The sequence below is a fragment of the Numenius arquata genome, chromosome 12, assembly GCF_964106895.1.
Source record: "Numenius arquata chromosome 12, bNumArq3.hap1.1, whole genome shotgun sequence".
Taxonomy (NCBI): Eukaryota; Metazoa; Chordata; class Aves; order Charadriiformes; family Scolopacidae; genus Numenius; species Numenius arquata.
In genome coordinates this window covers 44,339,348-44,359,476 of record NC_133587.1, presented here as the reverse complement: position 1 = coordinate 44,359,476, position 20,129 = coordinate 44,339,348, and the positions used below count along the sequence as shown (strand labels likewise).

At 54.9% G+C, this 20,129-nt stretch overlaps 1 protein-coding gene across 1 annotated transcript; it reads left to right on the top strand.

Moving 5' to 3' along the window:
- The first annotated feature begins 1,053 nt into the window (after window positions 1-1,053).
- Window positions 1,054-17,689, top strand: ELP6 (elongator acetyltransferase complex subunit 6). The gene is made up of 7 exons (XM_074156883.1): window positions 1,054-1,107; window positions 5,143-5,221; window positions 7,057-7,127; window positions 13,654-13,784; window positions 14,616-14,808; window positions 16,047-16,193; window positions 17,050-17,689. The coding sequence occupies exons 1-7, from the start codon at window positions 1,054-1,056 to the stop codon at window positions 17,176-17,178; spliced, it is 804 nt and encodes a 267-aa protein (XP_074012984.1). The 3' UTR covers window positions 17,179-17,689.
- The last annotated feature ends 2,440 nt before the right edge of the window (window positions 17,690-20,129 follow it).

Here is a 20,129-nt window from a genome sequence, read left to right as displayed (position 1 = left end):
CTGCCAAATGAAGGTGCATTCTGGAGAAGAGAAGGCTCCGAGGAGACCTTTGAGGCCTTTCCAGTCCCTCAAGGGGCTCCAGGAAAGCCGGGGAGGGACTCATGATCAGGGAGGGGAGCCATAGAATGAGGGGGAAGGGTTTGACACTGAAAGAGGGGAGATTGAGCTGAGATCTGGGGAAGAACTTCTTTGCTGTGAGGGTGGTGAGACTCTGGCCCAGGTCGCCCAGAGAAGCTGTGGCTGCCCCATCCCTGGAGGGGTTCAAGGTTGGAGGGAGCTTTGAGCAACCTGGTTTGGTGGGAGGTGTCCCTGCCCAGGGCAGGGGGTGGGATGAGATGGTCTTCAAGATCCCTTCTCACCCAAACCATTCCATGATTCTGTGATATGAAGCCAGGGGCCTGCAGATGGCAAAAGGGGGCACCTCTGGGCCAGGGATCAGTGACCAGCACCACGAGGTCCAGCCGGTGGTCGGTACTGGGATTCAGCCCCATTAACACCTTCATTAACGATGGGGATGGAGGGCAGTGCTGGTGCTGAGGAGGCTGGGGGGTGAGCTGGTGAGATGGGCTGACAGGATCCTCATGGAGCTCCACCGTGGGAGAGGCCAAGCCTTGCAGCACCCAAAACACCGGGAAGGGCTGGGGGCTGCCCAGCTGAACCCCCCCGAGCAGAGAAGGGCCTGGTGGGGCACCAGGGTGAAGGCGACCGGTGACTCTGCTCACCCTCCCCCAGGCTGCCTGCGGGGGGAGTGCGGTTGGTGCGGCGCTGGGCCCTGCCGCAGCGGCCCGGGCTGCCCGGAGCGGCGGTGAAGACGTTCCCGGAGATGTCTGGGGATCACCGGGTGGGGCAGGCCGAACCCGGTCGGCCCTGAAGCCCCTCCATGCCTCTGAGGGGGACCGCGGCCTAAGGAAATGGCGGGGGGGGGGACGGCTCCTCAGCTCCCCGGAAGGGGGCGCTCTCCGATCGCGCCCCGCGCATGCGCGGCCCTTCCCCCCCGGAAGTGCCCCGCTTCCCCCCATCCGTCGGTCCGTCCGCGGCGGTCGCCCGCTCGCCATGTTCGCCGAGCTGAACGAGCTGCTGGGCGCATCCCCGCAGCGACCGGAGACGGTGAGAGGGAGGGCGCAGGGAGGGAGCGGGGCCGTCATGGCGGCGGTGGTGATAGTGGGGGCCGCGGGGCCTGCTGGGAGCTGTAGTTCGGGCGGCGGCCGCGGTGCATGATGGGAGGGGCGGGGTCTCCCGAGGCGGCGGCGGGAGCGCGGAATGGTGGCGGCCTGCAGGCCTCTTCCCGGTGGGTTAACGGCCTGTTGGCCGTTCCCCTTACCCGGCCCGGGCTACCCAGCGCTAAGGAGGGGCCCGGACCTGTCCCCGTAGTCCCTGGACCCCGGTGTGACTGTGCGGGGTTGCTGCCGGGTCGGGAATAACGGCAAAAGTGGGAGTGAAACCCGCTCCTCAGCGCTCTTCTGCGTCCTGTGGTGTTATTCAAGAGGTTTCCCTTCCTTTAGGCGACTAAATTGATTCAGTTAATCCATGAGGTTTTTGTGCTAATAAAATCAGGGTGTAACTAAACACCCTCATCCTCTATAAGAGCCGTGCAGCGCTCCAGGTGAAAATGTAATGAAATATGTGTGTTACATATTACTCAATGTTTTTCCTGATAGATGCTATCTTAGATTAAAAAAAAAAAAAGCGTATTTGGGGTGGTAATTTATTTTATAAGTCTGAGTTTCCCCCCTTCTGCCCTTGTAAAGCTTATGAGGCTCGGAGCAAACCCGGTAGGGGTTGTTGGCTGAGGCTGGGTGGTAACGGTGTCACGCTCTGTAAGGGATAGACTGATGCTGTGAGCCGGCAACGTGTGCTGGCAGCCCAGAAAACCCCCTGCACCCGGGGCTGGATCCCCAGCAGCGTGGCCAGCAGGGCAAGGGGAGGGGGATTCTGCCCCTCTGCTCTGCTCTGGGGAGACCCCCCCCTTCCCCCAGTGCTGCCTCCAGCTCTGGGGCCACCAACATCAGAAGGACATGGCGCTGTTGGAGCAGAGCCAGAGGAGGCCACGGAGATGCTGGGAGGGCTGGAGCCCCTCTGCTGGGAGGACAGGCTGAGAGAGTTGGGGGGGGTTCAGCCTGGAGAAGAGAAGGCTCCGGGGAGACCTTGGAGCCCCTTCCAGTCCCTCAAGGGGCTCCAGGAAAGCTGGGGAGGGACTCTTGATGAGGGAGGGGAGCCAGAGGAGGAGGGGGAACTGTTTTAAACTGATGAAAGAGGGGAGATTGAGCTGAGATGTGGGGAAGAACTTCTTTGCTGTGAGGGTGGTGAGAGCCTGGCCCAGGTTGCCCAGAGAAGCTGTGGCTGCCCCATCCCTGGAGGGCTTCAAGGCCAGGTTGGAGGGGGCTTTGAGCAACCTGGTCTGGTGGGAGGTGTCCCTGGCCAGGGCAGGGGGTGGCACTGGATGATCTTTAAGGTCCCTTCCAACCTAAACCATTCCATGATTCTATGATAAGCTGAGGCTGTGTAAATTCCCAAGTCCCTGTGGTTCCTGTGGGTTGATGGTTGGGTTTTTAACGCACGTGAAATGCTAAGCGAGGAGACCTTGGAGTCTCTGGTGGAGATCCAGCGTTGGCAGAGTGGAACCTGTGCTCTGAGGCGGGTTTGATGGTGGTGCTGTGGGATAAGCAGGGATGCTGCCATCCACAAGACTGGTTTTGGGGACGAGGGGTCTCACTTCGATGCAAATAGGGAATTCTGCAGGAGATTTGGCCTCGAGATCCTGGGTTTTGCCTTGGCAGCCCAGGCAGGACCTGCCAGAGGAGCTGAACCAGAGACTCCTCTGTGAGGAATTGCCTCGGATTTGAGTTGGCTCTTCCTTTCCCATCACCCAGGGACTTGGAGCTGCCACCACACGGGGTGTGCTGAGATACTTGGCCAAGTCTGGCTGGAAATTGGCATCCTGCTGTTCTTAAAAAGCATCAGCTCTTTGCAAATCTCTCCTTCCCGTCTCTGCCATCCCCATTTCTGCGTCTCCGTGGTTGGCTTGTGCCGTTTTCAAAGTGCTGACAAATGCCTTCACTGCAGGGCTGGTGGGTGGATGGAGCTGCTGCCTGTGTGGGTGTATCTGACATGTCACCGCTGAGCGCTTGTGACACCTGCTGCTGCCCTGCCAAGGCATTTTGGCAGTTCCTAACAAGTAGCTGCAGCTTCTGCCTCGTAGCCCGCAGGTGGAAAGAGCGTGAAAGCAGGGAACGGGATGGGGCAGGAGGATGGAGAAAGTGCTCCAAGAAGGCCTTGCCTTTGGAAGTGCTTCATGCCCAGCAGCATCTTTCTGGGCTTGAGAAGGATGCGCAGAAGGGGGGAGAGAATCGGACTGTGCATCCGTGGTGGTGGCTTGGGGGCTGCAGGGTGTCCACACACCAGCAAAGAAAGTCCTGGTGGTGGGGCTGGAATCTACCCTCTCCTCAGCAGGAGAATTCCTCTTGCCTGGCAGCGAGGAGAAGCCCCTGGCCCTCAGGACCCCCAAGAACCTGATTGCTTCCAGCCAGCTGCCAAAAAAATTGCTAAACGTAGTCTGTGGGGATGGGTGCAAGAGGACCTGCCTGAAAAGCATGACTGCAGGAGTTTGCAGACCTTGGAAAGTCTCGCAGATTCCTGCTGGCTTTCCATGCCTTTCTCCTTGGCTCGACACGAGTGGTAGAGCCCCGATTCCTGTATTTTTGTCCGGTGTTCTGGAGCTGGTAAAGGCTTTAGGGCAGTTCTGTGGCCACAAGCAGGAAGCTGGAGTTTCCCGGAGCTGTTACCTTCCTTCCTTCCTTCTCTTTCTTCCACCAGCTGTGCTTTGGAGCTGCACAGTTTGGACATTTCCACCCCTGGCTAGGCTTGACATCTGAGCACCAGAAATGAAGAGTTTTGAGTGCTGTCTTTGAAGAAGAAATTAAAGTTTTGAGCAGCTGCTTGCGAAGCCTGACAGCCAAGTGAGGCTTGGCAGGATTTAAAGGACTGAATAACTGGAAGGTTTGGAGAAGCTAAATAATGTATGCTCCGAGCGATAAGATCCTGCCGAGTTTTGTGTGGGAGCAGAAGAGAGAGCCTTTCGAGAGCTGGCAGGCGAGGGAGGGGACGTGGGGTGGCATTTGGCCTGCTGTGGCAAGGGACCGTTGCGGGGAAAAGAGGGGGGCTGAAGGGGATGGAGTCGTGCAGCATCTACACCATTGAACGTTTGAGCTTGTGCTGTTTGAACCCAGAGACTCCTCCAGGAGGATACATCTCGGTGAGGCCCTCACCGAGGTGGTGCCTCCTGTTATTGTAATGGCCACAGAGGCATAAACCTTTATTTTTTGGGGTGGGAAAGAGCTTGCTCTCTCTCTGGCTGAGGCAGAGCAGCACTTCTCCACCCTGAGTTCTGCTTTGCATTCCCTGCAGACGTGTTCAATATTTGCCGTTCCATTAACACCGCTTTATACCACGTTTTAGGCACTGGGGAGTTTAACTCTGATAGATGGCGTGTGAATTGCCTATGGGTAGGTCGCGTGTTGCTGCAAAAGGCTTTTTCTTTTCTTCTAATAGATTGGGGGAAAAAAAAAAAAAGCAACCATTGATAAGTTCTTTGTGATTAAAAGCAGCCTTTCTATGATTTGTATTGATTAAAGAAACATCTTGACTGAGGTTTTAATGGAAACAAATGCCTTGATGAGACTGGTACTGATAACAAGCCTGCGCTGATGAATGGAATTAATTTCCTGCGTGATCAAAACAAGGAATATACTTTGTGCAGAAAGCTCTGCTCCAGTAAACAAATTTAGATGATAAGGTTTTCTGCTCTGTTTGAGGAACAGGGGACAGGGAGGGCCGTTTGGGGACAGGAGAAGCAGGGATTGGCATTTTGAGTGCCCAGGCAAGGGTGGCCGTGGCAGTGGGAGAATGGACTTGGGAGCAGAGTGGGTGGCTGTTGTCCCTCTGCTGTCTGTGCCACTCGGAGCAGACAGAAGATGGCTGTGAACTGGGGGAGAGGAGGTGGAAATTGCTCCCAGCCACCCATGACGATGGTGACCTGCAGAGTTTGCCCTAGCCTGAGCCATACATCTCATCTACCAAGATGGAACCGGGAGCAGTCTGTGCCCTCATCTTCCTCTCTTTAATGATTTTTCCTTCTTTTTTCAGGGTAAATTCACGTTGCTGCGAGACACCAGAACAGATGGCAGCTTCCTGGTGCACCATTTCCTCTCCTTCTACCTCAGAGGTGTGTCAGCAACAGGATTCTCCAAGGCCAGGCTTTGCCTTTGCCTGCTCCTGGGAGGTTGCTTCAGCCTGAAGTGTTTCTGTGTGAGCAGAGGCTGGTTTTGCAGATCGTGAGACACCCTTGGATTAGCACAAAGCTTTGGGGTCAGCGTTTATGGATCCCAGTCCTGACTTGTTCTTGGGACTTGCTCTGTGTCCTTGGGTGCATCCCGTAGTGTCTGTGCACTTTGTTTCGTCATTACTGCCGTGAACGTTGTAAATCGAATGGGCAGCTGACAGCAAGGTGTTGACTGTAGTCCCTTCACTAACTAGGTAGTTTATAATGTAATTAAAAATATCAGATAAGCTAGTAAGCGAGTAAAGAAACAAACAAAGAGCCTGGCAAGTTGCCTAATTGCGTTTCTGTGAACAGTTTCACCCGTGAGTAGCCTGCCAGCCCCTGCAGAGCGGACGGATGCTGGATTCATGAACTTCGCCGGCTTTCTGCTGGCAAAGCAGCCAGCCCGGGAAATCTGGGACCTATCAGATTTGGAACTAAGAGATCTGTGCAGGTGGTGGAGCTGAGTGCATCCTGCTCCCCGTATCTGCCACTTCCTCACTAGGGCTTTACCCCATTTAGAAAGAATTGTTTTACTTCATGGAACAGAGTGAAACTGCAGGAAAGCCCATGGAGAGCAGGTTATTAACAGCTTCAGGGTCTGCCCGTGTCAGAGAATCATAGAATGGTTTGGGTGGGAAGGGACCTTAAAGATCATCCAGTGCCACCCCCTGCCCTGGGCAGGGACACCTCCCACCAGACCACGTTGCTCCAAGCCCCCTCCAACCTGGCCTTGAACCCCTCCAGGGATGGGGCAGCCACAGCTTCTCTGGGCAACCTGGGCCAGGCTCTCACCACCCTCACAGCAAAGAAGTTCTTCCCCACATCTCAGCTCAATCTCCCCTCTTTCAGTGTCAAACCCTTCCCCCTCCTCCTCTGGCTCCCCTCCCTGATCCAGAGTCCCTCCCCAGCTTTCCTGGAGCCCCTTGAGGGACTGGAAGGCGCTCTAAGGTCTTCCTGGAGCCTTGTCTTCTCCAGGCTGAACCCCCCAACTCTCTCAGCCTGTCCTCAGTCTGGTCTAGTGGGAGAAGTCCTTGGCCAGTCACCCTTTCATTGCCACCCCAGGACCTGGGTGCCACTTAGTCTCTGCCTGTAGGACCCTTGGCTTGAGCTCAAAACTTTTGGGAGCTCCCGAGGGGTCAGTGAAGGCTCAACTGGGGCCACGGACTTGTTCCACCTGAAATCCATGTCCTGGCAGGGAGAAACAAAGCCTTTCCTCATATCCAAACCATGAGGCCAGGGTGTCACGTGCTGGGTTTTCCAAAATCACATTTCAGCGAGGTGGCTTTGTCAAAATTGCTTGTTCTGTGTGTTTTTTTCAGTCAAGGTCGCTTGCCCTTCGAGAGTCAAAAGGGGGATTTTTGGCACGGTGGTGGTTTCAGTAGTTCGTGTCACGGTCGGCCGTTGGCCTCCTTACAGTAATACCAGCAAACGGTGCCAGGCGATCCCAGGGCAGGGTGGTATGAGACAAAAAAGGGGCCTTCTGCTTTTTTTATGTCATCTTTTTTTTTTTTGTTTTTTCCCTTTCTTTTTAAACTAACCTTTTCCCTAATGTGGAAATCCTATAGAGAGCTGAAAATTGAACGCCCAGCCACGAGCAAGCGAGGGGCTGCCCAGACCTGTCTCGCTTCAAGGTCTTCCCAGGCAGATTTGTAGCCTGGCTGCTGTGATTTATGTGCTTTGATAATGGCAGCTTGCAAAACTGAAATGGTAACGTGTCTTTTTGTCTTCTCACCCAGCTGGCTGTAAGGTTTGCTTCGTGGCCCTGCTCCAGTCCTTCAGTCACTATAACATCGTAGCGCAGAAGCTGGTAAGTCTCTTGGTGGAGGTTAATAATTACAGGTCGGGGTAGTTCCTGTTGGGTGGAAAGGAATGGAAATGGGGAACGGGAATCGCACGTGAGCAAATGTTTCGAGATCTCGATGGGGACAGTCAGGATTAGTGCTCCTGGAGCAGGGGATGGGGAGCACTTGTTGGAGTGGGGCCAGAGGAGACCACAGAGATGCTGGGAGGGCTGGAGCCCCTCTGCTGTGAGGACAGGCTGAGAGAGTTGGGGGGTTCAGCCTGGAGAAGAGAAGGCTCCGGGGAGACCTTGGAGCCCCTTCCAGTCCCTCAAGGGGCTCCAGGAAAGCTGGGGAGGGACTCTGGATCAGGGAGGGGAGCCATAGGAGGAGGGGGAAGGGTTTGACACTGAAAGAGGGGAGATTGAGATGAGATGTGGGGCAGAACTTCTTTGCTGTGAGGGTGGTGAGAGCCTGGCCCAGGTTGCCCAGAGAAGCTGTGGCTGCCCCATCCCTGGAGGGGTTCAAGGCCAGGTTGGAGGGGGCTTGGAGCAACCTGGTCTGGTGGGAGGTGTCCCTGCCCAGGGCAGGGGGTGGCACTGGGGGCGCTTTAACGTCCCTTCCCACCCAAACCTCTCTGTGATTCTTGCTGGCGAAGGGATGTGATATCAGGCAAAATCCTGGCTATGAGGCTCACTGCAAAGGCCCCACCGGGCTCTGTCCCAGAGAGGGCAGAGAGCTGAATGGCTGCTTGCTTTTCTTGTGCTTAGAAATGTTTTCTGGAGATCAGCATTCCCCAAAGAGGCCCAGATTGGTAGATGTAGTCTCATTAGTGCTCCGGGGAGAAAAATGCCGTGGTGCCTGTGTCCCTAGAGCCTCTCTACGCCTGCAGGATGCCACAGGAGGTCCTGAGGTGACTTTCTCCTCTGTCCCGTGGTTACGTTGTGATGAAGCAGCTGAATCACCTGTAGATTCGGAAGGACACCTTTATGCCTCTTGTGTCTTCTGGGCCAAGCCATGGGTTTGATCCATCTGAGGAACCACCAAGTACATTCTTTGGGATTCCCTTCCTGTGGTGAGTCAGGAAAGGATTATGTGTCCCCTGAAATGAGGAAACGGAGAAGCAAAGTAGGCTTGGTCATTCCCAGTGTCAGCAAATCAGCAAAGCTCTGGCTTTAAGCTGCATCTCTCGGGTTTTTTGTACAATGCTCAGATGTGAAATGCTCCGGTTGGGAATTCCAGGTGACCTTCCAGGGCCGAAGGGGTGAGGGCTTGCACTGATCCTCCCTCCTCTGGTTCCGTTGGAAATCCCAGCGGTGCTGCTGCTGCTTCTAAGGACTTTCAGGTGTTGAAGAACCAGGTGTTGCATTACCGGTGTATTCCCTGCTGTAAATGCGGGTTGAGTTTCGGTGCTTGCTAAACCAACTGCGTTTTATTTACTACTCAGTTTTCACCTTTTAAAAGGAGATTGATGGTCTGAGAGCTCAGACCTAAGTTAAATAAAATGGACTGAGCAGACGAAGCATTCCCACGTGGAGCTTTAACTCACAGGCAGATATTCAACGTGTGATATTCCCTGCTGAGCAGGGAATAGTTCTGAGCAGTTCTGCCCTTGGTGTTGCAGTGAGGAGGAAATCTTGGGGGGAACTTGCTAAGTGGGACAGGAAACGGGGTGTAGCAACCGGTATGGGTAAGAGATTCAGCTGTTAAATACGGGATCCTCGCTGGCTCTAAAAGCAGAATCGTGTTTGTTGGTGTGTTTCCTAATGTGGTGAGATTTCCTGGTGCGTGTGCTTTTAATAGGTGCTGTTGTCATCTCCCTCGTGGGAGAGAGCCTGAGAAGGGAGAGAAGGTGAGGATTAGCCGGAGCACGCGTGCAATGCAAATCCAAATGATCTGCTGTCTGATGCTTCAACAAAAAGGGTTACTGACATGAAGGGAGGTGATAAGAAGAACAATAGCGTTTGCCCCGCCATTCCATTCGCCCGCAGCGATGAGCTGTCCCTGTCCCTGTTGGTTTCAAGTCTGAGTCACTCTTACATTAGAACTTCACAGGTGCTGGTGTGGTCGGTTGCTGTGAATTCCTCCTGAGCTCTGAGGAGCTGGAGGTCGTAACATTCAGTTATTTATATCTGTCTGAGTTTCTGTAAGATCTTGTCTTGGCTTTGGGTGTTTCCACGGCCTGGAGCCAGGGTGGTATTAGATATTTACAGCAATGTTTTGTGGATCTGGTCCTTGTAGCACCTGATGTTTGGTGATATACTGAATATTTATACATATTTGAAGTAATACCTTACATGCTGCTTCCCCACAGTGTTGTCAGGTCTCACCCGTCCAGAATCAGTTCCTTATGTGTTAACTAAATGCAGTGATACATTTTTACTCGCAGGAAAAAGCTTCCTTGGATTTTTTTGTGCCTGTGCTGGCTCTGCAATACTGGCTTCACACTTTTCTGCAAATCCCGCTCTTTTCACGAGGATCTGCACATAATTTTAAGGGATGGTTAATGTTATTTGTCATGACCTTGGAGAGAACATGCTGGGCTGTAGCAAGAGTAATGGCACCAGGGCAGCTTGCCAGGTTGGTGTTTCCAGCCTCATTTGTACAGTGTTTGTTTTCTTTTAAAGGAAAAACATTTTTGTCCCCGTTTGGTCTCCCTTTTGCCTGCTCCTCTGCCACGGCGCTGCGATCACGGAGCAGAGGACATCTCCTGGTCACCTCTGCTTTCTCCCGCAGGTAGTTGTACTAGAGGAGAGACCTTGGCCTGGTGACAGATCGTCGCACTTTGTACCGTGGCTGGATTTGCTGTTTGAGCTGCTGACTGCTGCCTCGCGTGCTCCATTCCTAATTCTCTACCACAAATATTTTGTTTTCCCTTCTGAAGTGGCCAGCGGTGGTTCTGGTTTGAAGGAACGTCACCGCTGGCAGGATGCTGGGCTGGCAGCACCCCGGACGGATGAGAACAATCGTGCTCCGTTGCGGAGCTCCCAGCTCCCAGTCACCCCCCGGAGCTGCTGTTTCAGGAGCATTTCTGGGCTTGATCGATAGATGACAGATTGCCAGAGATGATGTTTGTGCGCTCCTGGCGATAATGGAGCGTGGTGCTGCGAGATAATGAAAGCTTTCAGGGCTGGGAATGCGTGCTGTTTGGGTGCTCTGCAGCGCTGTGTCTCTGCAGCAGGGACCTGTGTGGTGTCTGTGGCAGTCAGGCAGATGCCCTGGGCCATTTTGAGTGCTTTTGCCACCATTTCTGAGCTGCCCTGATGCTTCCTGTGCTTCTTCCAGAGGTTGTATCAGACATGCCGCTAGCTGGGAGCCAAGCGGAGGTTTGCTGTGGCAAATGACTGCAGTGGGGTGAGTCCAGGTCTTCATCCAATGCCGTCTCTCTGGGACCTGGTTCCCCAGTTGTAAAATGAGACTGAACTTGCTGGGTCCACCCAGGAACGTCACGGCATGGAAGGGATTGAATTCCACGAGCACACTGCCCCTGGCTGCCTTCCCCTCATGCTGTGGCCCTTCTCTCTGTCATCCAGGCAGGCCCCGCTGTCACAGCGTGAAGCTTCTGGGTATTTTAAAGAGGGGATGCTTTTCCTGAAGCACAGTTAAAATCAGTTTCTGAATTATTGACGTTAATAGTGAATTTAGCTGCTGCTGTAGCAAAGCATTTCAGCAAGTGCCGAGTCCTGTGGGCTCCAAAAATTCAGGAGAGGATGAGGGTTGTGAGATGGCCGTGCAGCCCAGCCCTGCTTTATGGCACGTCAGGTATTTACCGACCGTTCCCCGTTCCTGGCTTGCCACATAAAGGTTCTTCTGTCCTTGGCTACAAATTTTTCCATGGTGTGTGCTTGCAATTGCCCAAGAGGCTTCCCTCAGCTCTCTGTTCCTGCTTTCTGGGCATGGTTTTAGGGAGTAAATATCACCTGGAAAAGCCAAATCCCTCCATCTCTGCTGGGCAGGAGGCATGGCAGGGAGAGAGAAGGGCCCCGTGCTCTGCAAGAGTCTCATTCATGGGAATTGGCACCCCTGGCGTGCCTGGGAGAAGGGGAAAAAAGAGGAGACAATGCGGATTAGATGAGATGTGCTGCAACACTTGGTGGTTAATGCTGTTCATTGAGAAGGTGTTTGGAAACAAAAGGGATATGTCTAGAAGTGCCGGTTGGTGCTTTGCCCAGAGTTTGCAGAGTTTTTGTTGCAGGTGGGACTAATTTCCTCCCAAAGCATGTGCGAGAGACCAGGAAAAAGAAAGTCAGGCTCAGGGCTGATGTAAAAGCTGGATCTGAGGTGGGGACATGTCAGACAGCCTTTGTCTTGGAGTATCCCCTGGCCGTGATGGAAGACGTTGCCTCTGATCCGTTGTTTTCTAATTGCCATGGACGGCGTTTTCTGGCAGCAGCCTTGATGAATGGATCTCTCCCCCTCGCGTTTCAGCTGGGAGGGAAAGCAGTGGAAATCTGTCTTTCCTCTCATTAGCACCGATCGTGTGGCAACCGATAAGCCTTGCAGGAGCTCAGGGTTAATCTTCCTGGAAAGGAACTCTTCCTTATCTACCCAGACCTTCTCTCTGGAGGTCCTCGGGTGGAAATGCCACAAAGCAGCTGGGCTCAGCCCCTTGTAGGGATCGTCTCATTGATCAGATGCTTAAAATGTGGCTTTACAATATTTTTTTTTTAATTAAAAAAAGGGGTTTAAATATGTTGGCGCTTATATTTCCATGTCAGAATAACAGGAAGGTTGAGCAGGTGAAAGGAAAGGGTAGAAAGCAGGAGGCAGAAGTGGAGGCATCGCTTTGCCGCATCTCCCTCTCGCGTGTGAGCAAAGAGAGCGCGGTGGCTCTCGGGGTGTCGTGAGGACTGGGAAACGCTTGGAAAACCTCCAAGGTCTTTTCAAAAGTCGGTGTTGGGACGGTGCCAGGCACAGTGCTCGAGGTCCTGGGGGAAGAGCCGCTACGAGCCTTCCCCTTGCTGGGCAGCTCAAACAGACTCTGTGCTCGAGCGTCCTGCAGCTCCCAGCACGATTGCTTAGGAAATAAGCAAAAATCTGTATTTTCTGCGATGCTTAAAACCTTCCTGGTCAAAAGCAGCGGCGCTGCTGGTGTGGGCCTCTTCCAGCGTTCAGGCAGAAGCTAGTCCTGGCTTGAAGTAAGGGTTCCTGCTCCTGTTCTAGGACTTGCCTCTGTTTTTGACCAGTCATGGTGAGCCACCCTCTTCAGAGGGTTTAAAATCTCAGAGCATCCCGAAGGGATGTCTTCCCTCGGGGGATATGGGAATTGCTTTCTCAGGATCCTCGTTTCTGGTTCCTGGCCATGTTTCTGGCCTGTCAAAGCAATACTGCATTGAGCTAAACCTTCCTGAACTCTTTGTAAACCATCTATCTCGCCATCTTCTCCACCTACCCGCTGCGTTGCACAACAGCCCTATTTCCAGGCTGCCGAGATGCTGCGGATCTTGGCGTTAATGCTCCCTGGTTCCATTCGAAGAAACGGCAGGCCCGTTGGGAAATGTGGGAAGCAACCCCCACTGGAAAGCCGAGCAAATTTGTGCTTCTTCCTGCCAGAAAAATGCACGGTTTGGCCAAATTTTGAAGGTAGTGAGATACCTTTGTATGATCACGGCAGTAACAGGTACTAAATTTTCTCCTGAAAGGTAGACTGATGCAGTTACCAGTAAGCTGAGGAGCTATAGAAAGGTTGGAGAAAGGAGCCCTTGCTGATGGAAGGAGAAAGAAGGATGAGAAGGGAGCTGGGGAACTAGACCTCCAGTTGGAGTTTTCTGCATGTCTGCCGGAATTCTTCCAGGGCTTTCTCTGTTGGGGCTGGATGTGCCCAGCACACGGCTCTTGGTCACGGAAGAGCCACGGGGAGCAGGGCTGAGAGCAGGAAATCTCTGATTAAATTTGAGTCATGGCCCCAGGCAGTTTGTCATGATCCTTCCTCTTCCTCCAAAGGGGAGTTGGGATCTCTCTTCCTTCTCTGAAGGGGAGTCAGGGCTGAGGCTGCTTCCCGTGGGAGCCCTGGCCAAGCTGCTCTTTCCCAGGCGTTGTGCAAGCGTCGGGGTGCCGTGCCTCGCTCAGGTGCGTGGGTTGTGCCGGGGAATCATTGCCACAGCGATGATTTGGAGATAGTGAAAACAAAAGAGGCTTTTACCACCTAAGAAGGGAGGGTGAAGAAATTGCTCACTGCAGGGTCGTTGGGGCAGCGTGGGGAAGTCTGTGCCCATCCTCTCCCTTCCTCTGCATAAAAAGCTGTTTTTCTTCTGTGCAACGATGCTGTTGTCTTCCCAAAATCAATTCCAGGCTGTTTGAGCCCCCCCATATCAGTGATTTTTTTTTTTTTTTTTTTTTTTTCCCTCCTGGCAAAATACTGGGAAGCAAATGTGTCCACCAGCGTGTGTAACAGAACCGCCTCTTCCATCCCCTCCGCAGGAGTCACTGAAGCACTGACTTTTTTAGCGCATTCAGATGAAACCTGTTAAAAATTGGCTGTCGATCTGCTTGGTTCTGTTTGCACCCTTCCTCCAACACTGTTTGCTCTGCAACATCACTTTTTCCTTTCTTCAGGGAGTCAGTCTGACGGCTGCCAGAGAGCGGGGACAGCTTGTCTTCTTGGAAGGCCTCAAGTCCTGCCTTGACCTCTTGTTTGGAGAGGAGGAGGAGAAGTCAGGACAGCCCAGTCCTCTCCAGTTTATAAGGTAAACCTGAGCAGTTGGTGGTTCTGCTGGGGCTCAGCAGGGTCTCCGGCACAGAGTGTTTCCCCAGTTGTGTCCCCTGTCGCTGCAGCCAACACCGAGAGCAGCAGCGAGATCCACGGCTGAGACCTGGCTCCTGTTGGGCTTCCCTCTGGAGCCCAAGGACTTGCTGGCTGGACACTAAGTGAAGGGAAATGCCAGCGCCGTGCACGTTGCTGTGCTTGTCATGCCCTCTCCCTCCTTGCTGCTCACATTCAGTCCCCCTTCTCCACCATTTTGGGGCAATTTCCGCTCCAGTCCTCGTTGCCGAGCACGTTACAGGTCTAGAGAAAATTTATTTCAGCACTCAGAGTGTTTGTGCTGAAAAAAACTCCATCTGAGAAATTTTGTTCCTTTTTATTATCTTATCCAAGAGAACAGTGCTGGCTTTCGTTTTTATTCCCGCTTCACTTTCTCCACGTCCCTTTTTTACACTGAGGGTGGTGAGACACTGGCCCAGGTTGCCCAGAGAGGTGGGAGATGCCCCATCTCTGGAGGGGTTCAAGGCCAGGTTGGACGGGCCTCTGAGCAACCTGACCTGGTTGAAGATGTCCCTGCTTATTGCAAGGGCTTAGACTAAATGACCTTTAAAGGTCTGTTCCCACCCAAACAGCCAGGGCAGGGCAGGAGGGTTTCACCCCACACAGGTGAGTAAAGGAGCAGTGACTGTAGGGAAGTCCAGGTCCAGGTGACTGTCGCTGCCATGGGGACAGTAGGGATGGTCAGTGGGTGAGGAGGGGGACACGCAACGTGTGTGTGGGCCAAGCCCCTTGAGACCTCCTTCTTCTCTTCCAGTGAGAGCGCTTCCAACCTCAAAGCCTTGTTTGACTTCGTCCGGACCTCCCTGAGTCCCAGTGACAGCGGCTCCTGGAAGGGCCCTGTGCTGCTGGTGGACGACCTCAGCGTCCTGCTCAGCCTGGGTGCCACGCCGGTGGCCGTGCTGGACTTCATCCACTACTGCAGAGTCACCGTGTGCTCCCAGCTGAAGGTACTGCTGCCTCCACACGCAGCCTCCTGGTCAAGAGAACCTCTGGAACAAAGCCTGCCTTTCTTTTCTTGTTCTGCGATGAGGTTCTGGAAAGTTTTGGCTGTCCAAGAAATTCAAATCATTGCTCTAGGGCCACTCTTGGGAGTTGCGTTAGTCCCTGGAGAAGCTGTGTAGGGTCATTTGCAACTGGTTTTCCACGAGAAGGGCTCTTTCTGTCCCCGATGTGTGAGCAGAGCTCTGAAGTGTAAAATATTGTTTCTCGGAGCTCTTGGCTCTTCAGAGATCTCTATTCACACCTGTGTTGGTGTGTGTGTGGGAGGGCAGGGAAGGAAACGCATTAGGAAGGTGGCGAAGGGCTGATGAGTCTCGCAGGGGACAGAGATGAAGGTCCACTTGGAGGGGACGAGAGTCTCTGCTCCCACCAGTTTTCAGCGTTGCTCTGCCTTGCGCCGGCTGACTTCTAAGGGCGTGTGATAACGCAGCCCTTCCACAAAGATCTCCCCGGGGATGCGCTAACTCCTGCGAGCGTCGAAGCCAAAAATCGTTACAGTCACCTCCATCCTTTGCTATTTACGTCGCAGCGTCCCCCCCCCACCCCGGCCGCTTCTCTCGCTGCTTGAGTGAGAAATACAAGTAGACGCTGTCGGGTTTTGTTACCCTGCACTTCATGTGGGGCCAGGGTGTTTGCGCTGCAAATGCTGGCAGGGGCCGTTCTGCTTGCTGAGAATATTTACCTCCAAAGCAGCTAAAAAAAAAAAAAAAAAAAAAACCGATAAATCGTGCTAACACATTTCTATTTCTGTAAAGGATGTTCTGAAGCTTTAAAAGTACATTTTAATTCATTGGGAATTTCATGTTGTTTTAAGTCCTTGGTGACCTGCACGGGCTGAGGCAGAGACTCTCAGGATGTATTTTTAATAAGAGCTGGTGTTGCTTTGGGGGAGTTCTTTGCTCCTTGCGAGAGCTGTGAAGGTTTGAGCATCGCAGCTCCGGCTGTGGCCGTTTGGCCACGTCTTTATTTAGCTGTTCTGAATTCAGAGAGTTGCCATTTGTGTGTTTCAGGGTTTTCTATTTGTATCTGCTGTTTATTTTCCCGGTGGACTTTAGCTCAGAACCAGTTGCCGTGGCAGGGGATGTCTTAGCATTTGTGGAAGCTCCCGTTGGTATCTCCCTTTCCTTACCCTGAGCGGATTAGGAAGGAGCCAGGGGTTCACCGCTCCCTGGTGCTCTCCTTCCAGGGGAACATTGTGGTGCTGGTTCACAGCAACGAGGATTCAGAAGATGAGGAAAACGAACTGGTTGTCAACTCCCTGTGTCATCACAGTGACCTGATCCTGTGGGTAGAGGGGCTGGCGACCGGCTTCTGCAAGGACGTTCACGGGGAGGTGAGAGCACGAAGAGGTGACACACGTTAATGTCACATACAACACCGTCTGTGGGCCCAAGGGTAGGCAAGACACGTGGCATCTGCCCCGCGGGAGCTGGCCCAGGACCAGCCCGGTCTGCAGCATGGCTAAGGGCTAACAAGTAGCATTGCTGTGGTCACCAGGATCTCCTGGAGCACCTGGCTGTGACTGCGGGGATGGTCAGGGACATCCTGCCACCTGGGGACTCCCTGACCCCTGGAAGCTGGAAGGGGTTTGTACAGCAGCTGCAGTGCAGGCTGACTCCTGGCCCAGGGTGAGGGCAGAGGGATATCTAGTTAGAATCATAGAATGGTTTGGGTTGGAAGGAACATTAAAGACCACCCAGTGCCACCCCCTGCCCTGGGCAGGGACACCTGCCACCAGACCAGGTTGCTCCAAGCCCCCTCCAACCTGGCCTTGAACCCCTCCAGGGATGGGGCAGCCACAGCTTCTCTGGGCAACCTGGGCCAGGCTCTCACCACCCTCACAGCAAAGAACTTCTTCCCCAGATCTCAGCTCAATCTCCCCTCTTTCAGTGTCAAACCCTTCCCCCTCCTCCTATCGCTACGAGTTCCTGGGAAGCTGCCCCAAACTGTCCTGTTGGTGGATCCCGGCCTGGATTGTCGTCATCTCCTCTGGGCTGGGAGGGCGGTTGGGTCACTGCCTGGTCTGTCATCAGGGGCTGCCACCAAAGGGACTGGTTACAGGCCACCGTCTGATGCCTTTTTTATCAGTGACCCCCTTTCCCCGCAGGCCAGCAAGAGGTGTGGGGGGGTGAGGGCGCTGTGACTGGGGCAGCCAAAGGGTTGATATTCCTCTTCCTTTCCCTTTGCAGATCAAAATAATTAAGAGAGTGTCCTTGGAGCTGACGGGGGAGCAGGATCACGTCCAGATCTACCAGTATAAGATCCAGGACAAGAACGTCACCTTTTTTGCTAGAGGGCTGTCGGCTGCAGTCCTGTGACACTGCACAGCCCTGAGAGCAACGCCGAGGCCGGTACCTCTAGTCTGGACGTGCCACCAAACCATCCTGGCTGTGTCACCAGCACCTTCCAGGAGCGCTGCTGCAGCCAACTGACCCAGGAGGGGAGCTTAAACGTGTGGTGAACTGCATGCCAAGGAGGGGATTAGCCATCCCACAGCTTGCTCCGTCCCTTTGTCCTCCCACCCCTGTTCCCAACGTAGGCAGGCCAAGAGGAAGAGCAGAAACTTGCGAGAATGGCCCTTAAAAACGTGTAAATACAAGCAGGGGGGAGGTGCCCTGCGGGCTGGGTGCGCCTCACCTTCTCCTGTGTTGTGGCATGGCAGTGCCAGGCGCTGCTGCTGCTGCTGCTGCTTGGTGGAAGGCTCACCCCACCCTTTAAGGAGATGACACAGAGCGGGTGGAGGCAGGGATGGTCTGGGAACGTGTCGCAATTCTTACCTTTCTGCCAGCTCTGGCACAGAAGGGATTTGCTCAACTCCCAACTTCCAGAGAATTAAAAAAAAAAAAAATTAAAATCTATAGCTCCACGTATAGCCCCTCACCGTGCTGCTGTAAAACCCAAAGGCTGCTTTGTTTGGTTTATCCTTTGGGTTTTTGGGTTTGTTTTTTTTTTTTGTTACTTTCCCCTCTTTCCACGTGAAACCACCGTGCCTGTGCCCGTCTCTTTAGCCTGTGGCTTCCCAAGCTCGTCCTTGGCTTTGGGCTACGGAGGGATGCTGGTGCAGGAGCCTCAGCCACTGCTTCCCCATCTCAGATCATCGCTAGCGGTTCTGTCACCTGCCTGTATGAAGCACTACTGGGGGCTAATCACTAATTTTAATTAGATAAGAGTGCAGTGATTAGGTAACGATGGATCTCTGTATGGAAACCGCTCCCCACAGGCTCCTTGATGGGGGAGAGGAACGAGCATCTCCCGAGCCTGGGTGAGGAGGTGGCTTTGGGTCCCTCTGTCCTCATGGATGCGAGGACAGTCCCGGGAGCTGACCTGGAGGTCTCCTGGTAGATGCTGGAGATAAATAACATCCCTCTTGAGAGACAACAGCGACCTGCCAGGTCCTTTGCGGCTCCGGAGATGGGGTGACAACTCCGTGGGATGTGTTTCTGCTTCTTCCATGCAGAAACGCTGCACGGCCCAATCACCCGTCCTGCTGCAGGGGTGGGAATGGTCCCCTTTGGCTTGAATCTGGGGGGGCCCTGCCAAATCCTGGGGCTTGAGGTGCCCAGTCCAACCAGCTTGGAAGCAGCCGGGTCCGGATCTTGCTGTGCCCAAACCCCCACGTGGAGGCATAGCTGGGGACACTGCCATGGCTTGGGGTCCCGATTGTCGGGGCTCCTTGGGAAGGTTCCTGGTGGCTCTGTCTCCTCCCCTGTCACACAAAGCTGGTGCCTCTTGTGCCTTGCTGGGGTAGAAGCCCCTTTTCCAGCTGCCAGCCGTGGAAGCGGCAGAGCTGGTGGCTTTTTTTTTGCCCGGACTGATGCCTGCATCCAAGCCAGAAACCAGAGGCTGCCCCAGGCTCAGTGTGTGGGCACCATGTGGGGAGCAGCACCCTGACCCCTGGTGTCCCCGTGTCCCCCAATGTTTCTCCAGGATCCAAGGCCGTTCCGAATCAGCTGCTCTTTGCCTGTGCTGTGCACCGGTGAGGGCTTGGCCTGGCAACGTCTGGGAGATGCCTCCTGGAGAAAGGGAGGTGAAACCTGTGGTGGCTCTTGGTTCACGGCGAGGACCAAGCCCGGCGTGTCCTCCATCCCTACCCAGAGGTGGCATCTGCCATCAGGACGTGAAGCTGGAGGCCAGTCTGGCAGCTCTGCTGAGCCAAGGCCACCCGGGGCGGCCATGACCGAACCAAGACCTTGGTCTGGAGCTGACGCTGCGGGAAGGCAGCACGGCAAGCGGTGATTAAGAGGGATGGGACCGATAGCAGAACAGGGTGGCCTTGCCCGGGGTCAGCCACCATCTGTGTGCTCGGGGCCACCTGAGCTTTGTTTGCGAGCCAGAGCTTGTGCAACACCACATCTCCACTGATAAAGCAGGTGGGACTTGGCCTGAGGTCTCTGGTCTTCGTTCCCTCGGCCTCAGTGGGAGCAGCCCGGAGCCTGGGCCAGGCAGCAGCTGGGGAAAGGCCCACCAAGGCTGGGAGCGGTGGGACAGGGGCGGAGATCCCCTGGGAGAGGGTTGGATGTGATGGTATCAGGCAGGGCATTCCAGGGGGGGTGGGAAAAGGGATCCCGTGGTCTCAGGGTACCACCTGCCCCTTTCCCTGGGCACATCCCTGCCCCTTGCCCTGCGGATCCACAGGGCTCTCGATCTCCTTCCCTAGCTGTGTGCCACCGTCCCCTCTGCCCCCAGGGCTCCCGGTGTCTGGCCCACCCCTGGGGACCCGGTTTGTCTCTGTTCCCCAGGGCTCCCGGTGCAAGGTCTTCCCTCCGGGTCCACTCTCCCCAGGGTGGCCGGTGCCAGGTCCGTCCCCTCTCCTCGGATCCCCTCCTTGTCCCCAGATCCCCCTGCCCTGTCCCTGTCCCCACCGTGCCCTCCTCTCCTGATCTGACACCCCCCCACCCCCCGCTTCCATCCCCGCTCCACGTGTTCCCGCCACCACCGAGCCCAGTGGCGCGCCCTCCCTCCCGGGGGGGGGGGCGTGGCCTGCCGGGCGAGTGGGCGTGGTCAAAGCGTTACAGGCGCGGGCCGTCAGCCGAAGGGCGTGGTTACGCGGGGAGGGGGGAGGCGTGGCCAGAGCGATGAGGGGCGCGGTTACGGTTTTGCGTGGGCGTGGTTACGGGGCGGCGTGGGCGTGGTGACGCCGGCGGCGCTGCGCGCGCGGGGGGGGCGTGGCCGGCGTGCGGCGCTGCGCGCGCGGGCGCGTGGGGCTCGGCGGCGGCGGCGGCAACGGCAACGGGGGGAGGGCGGGAGGGGATGGGTGAACCGGGTCGGG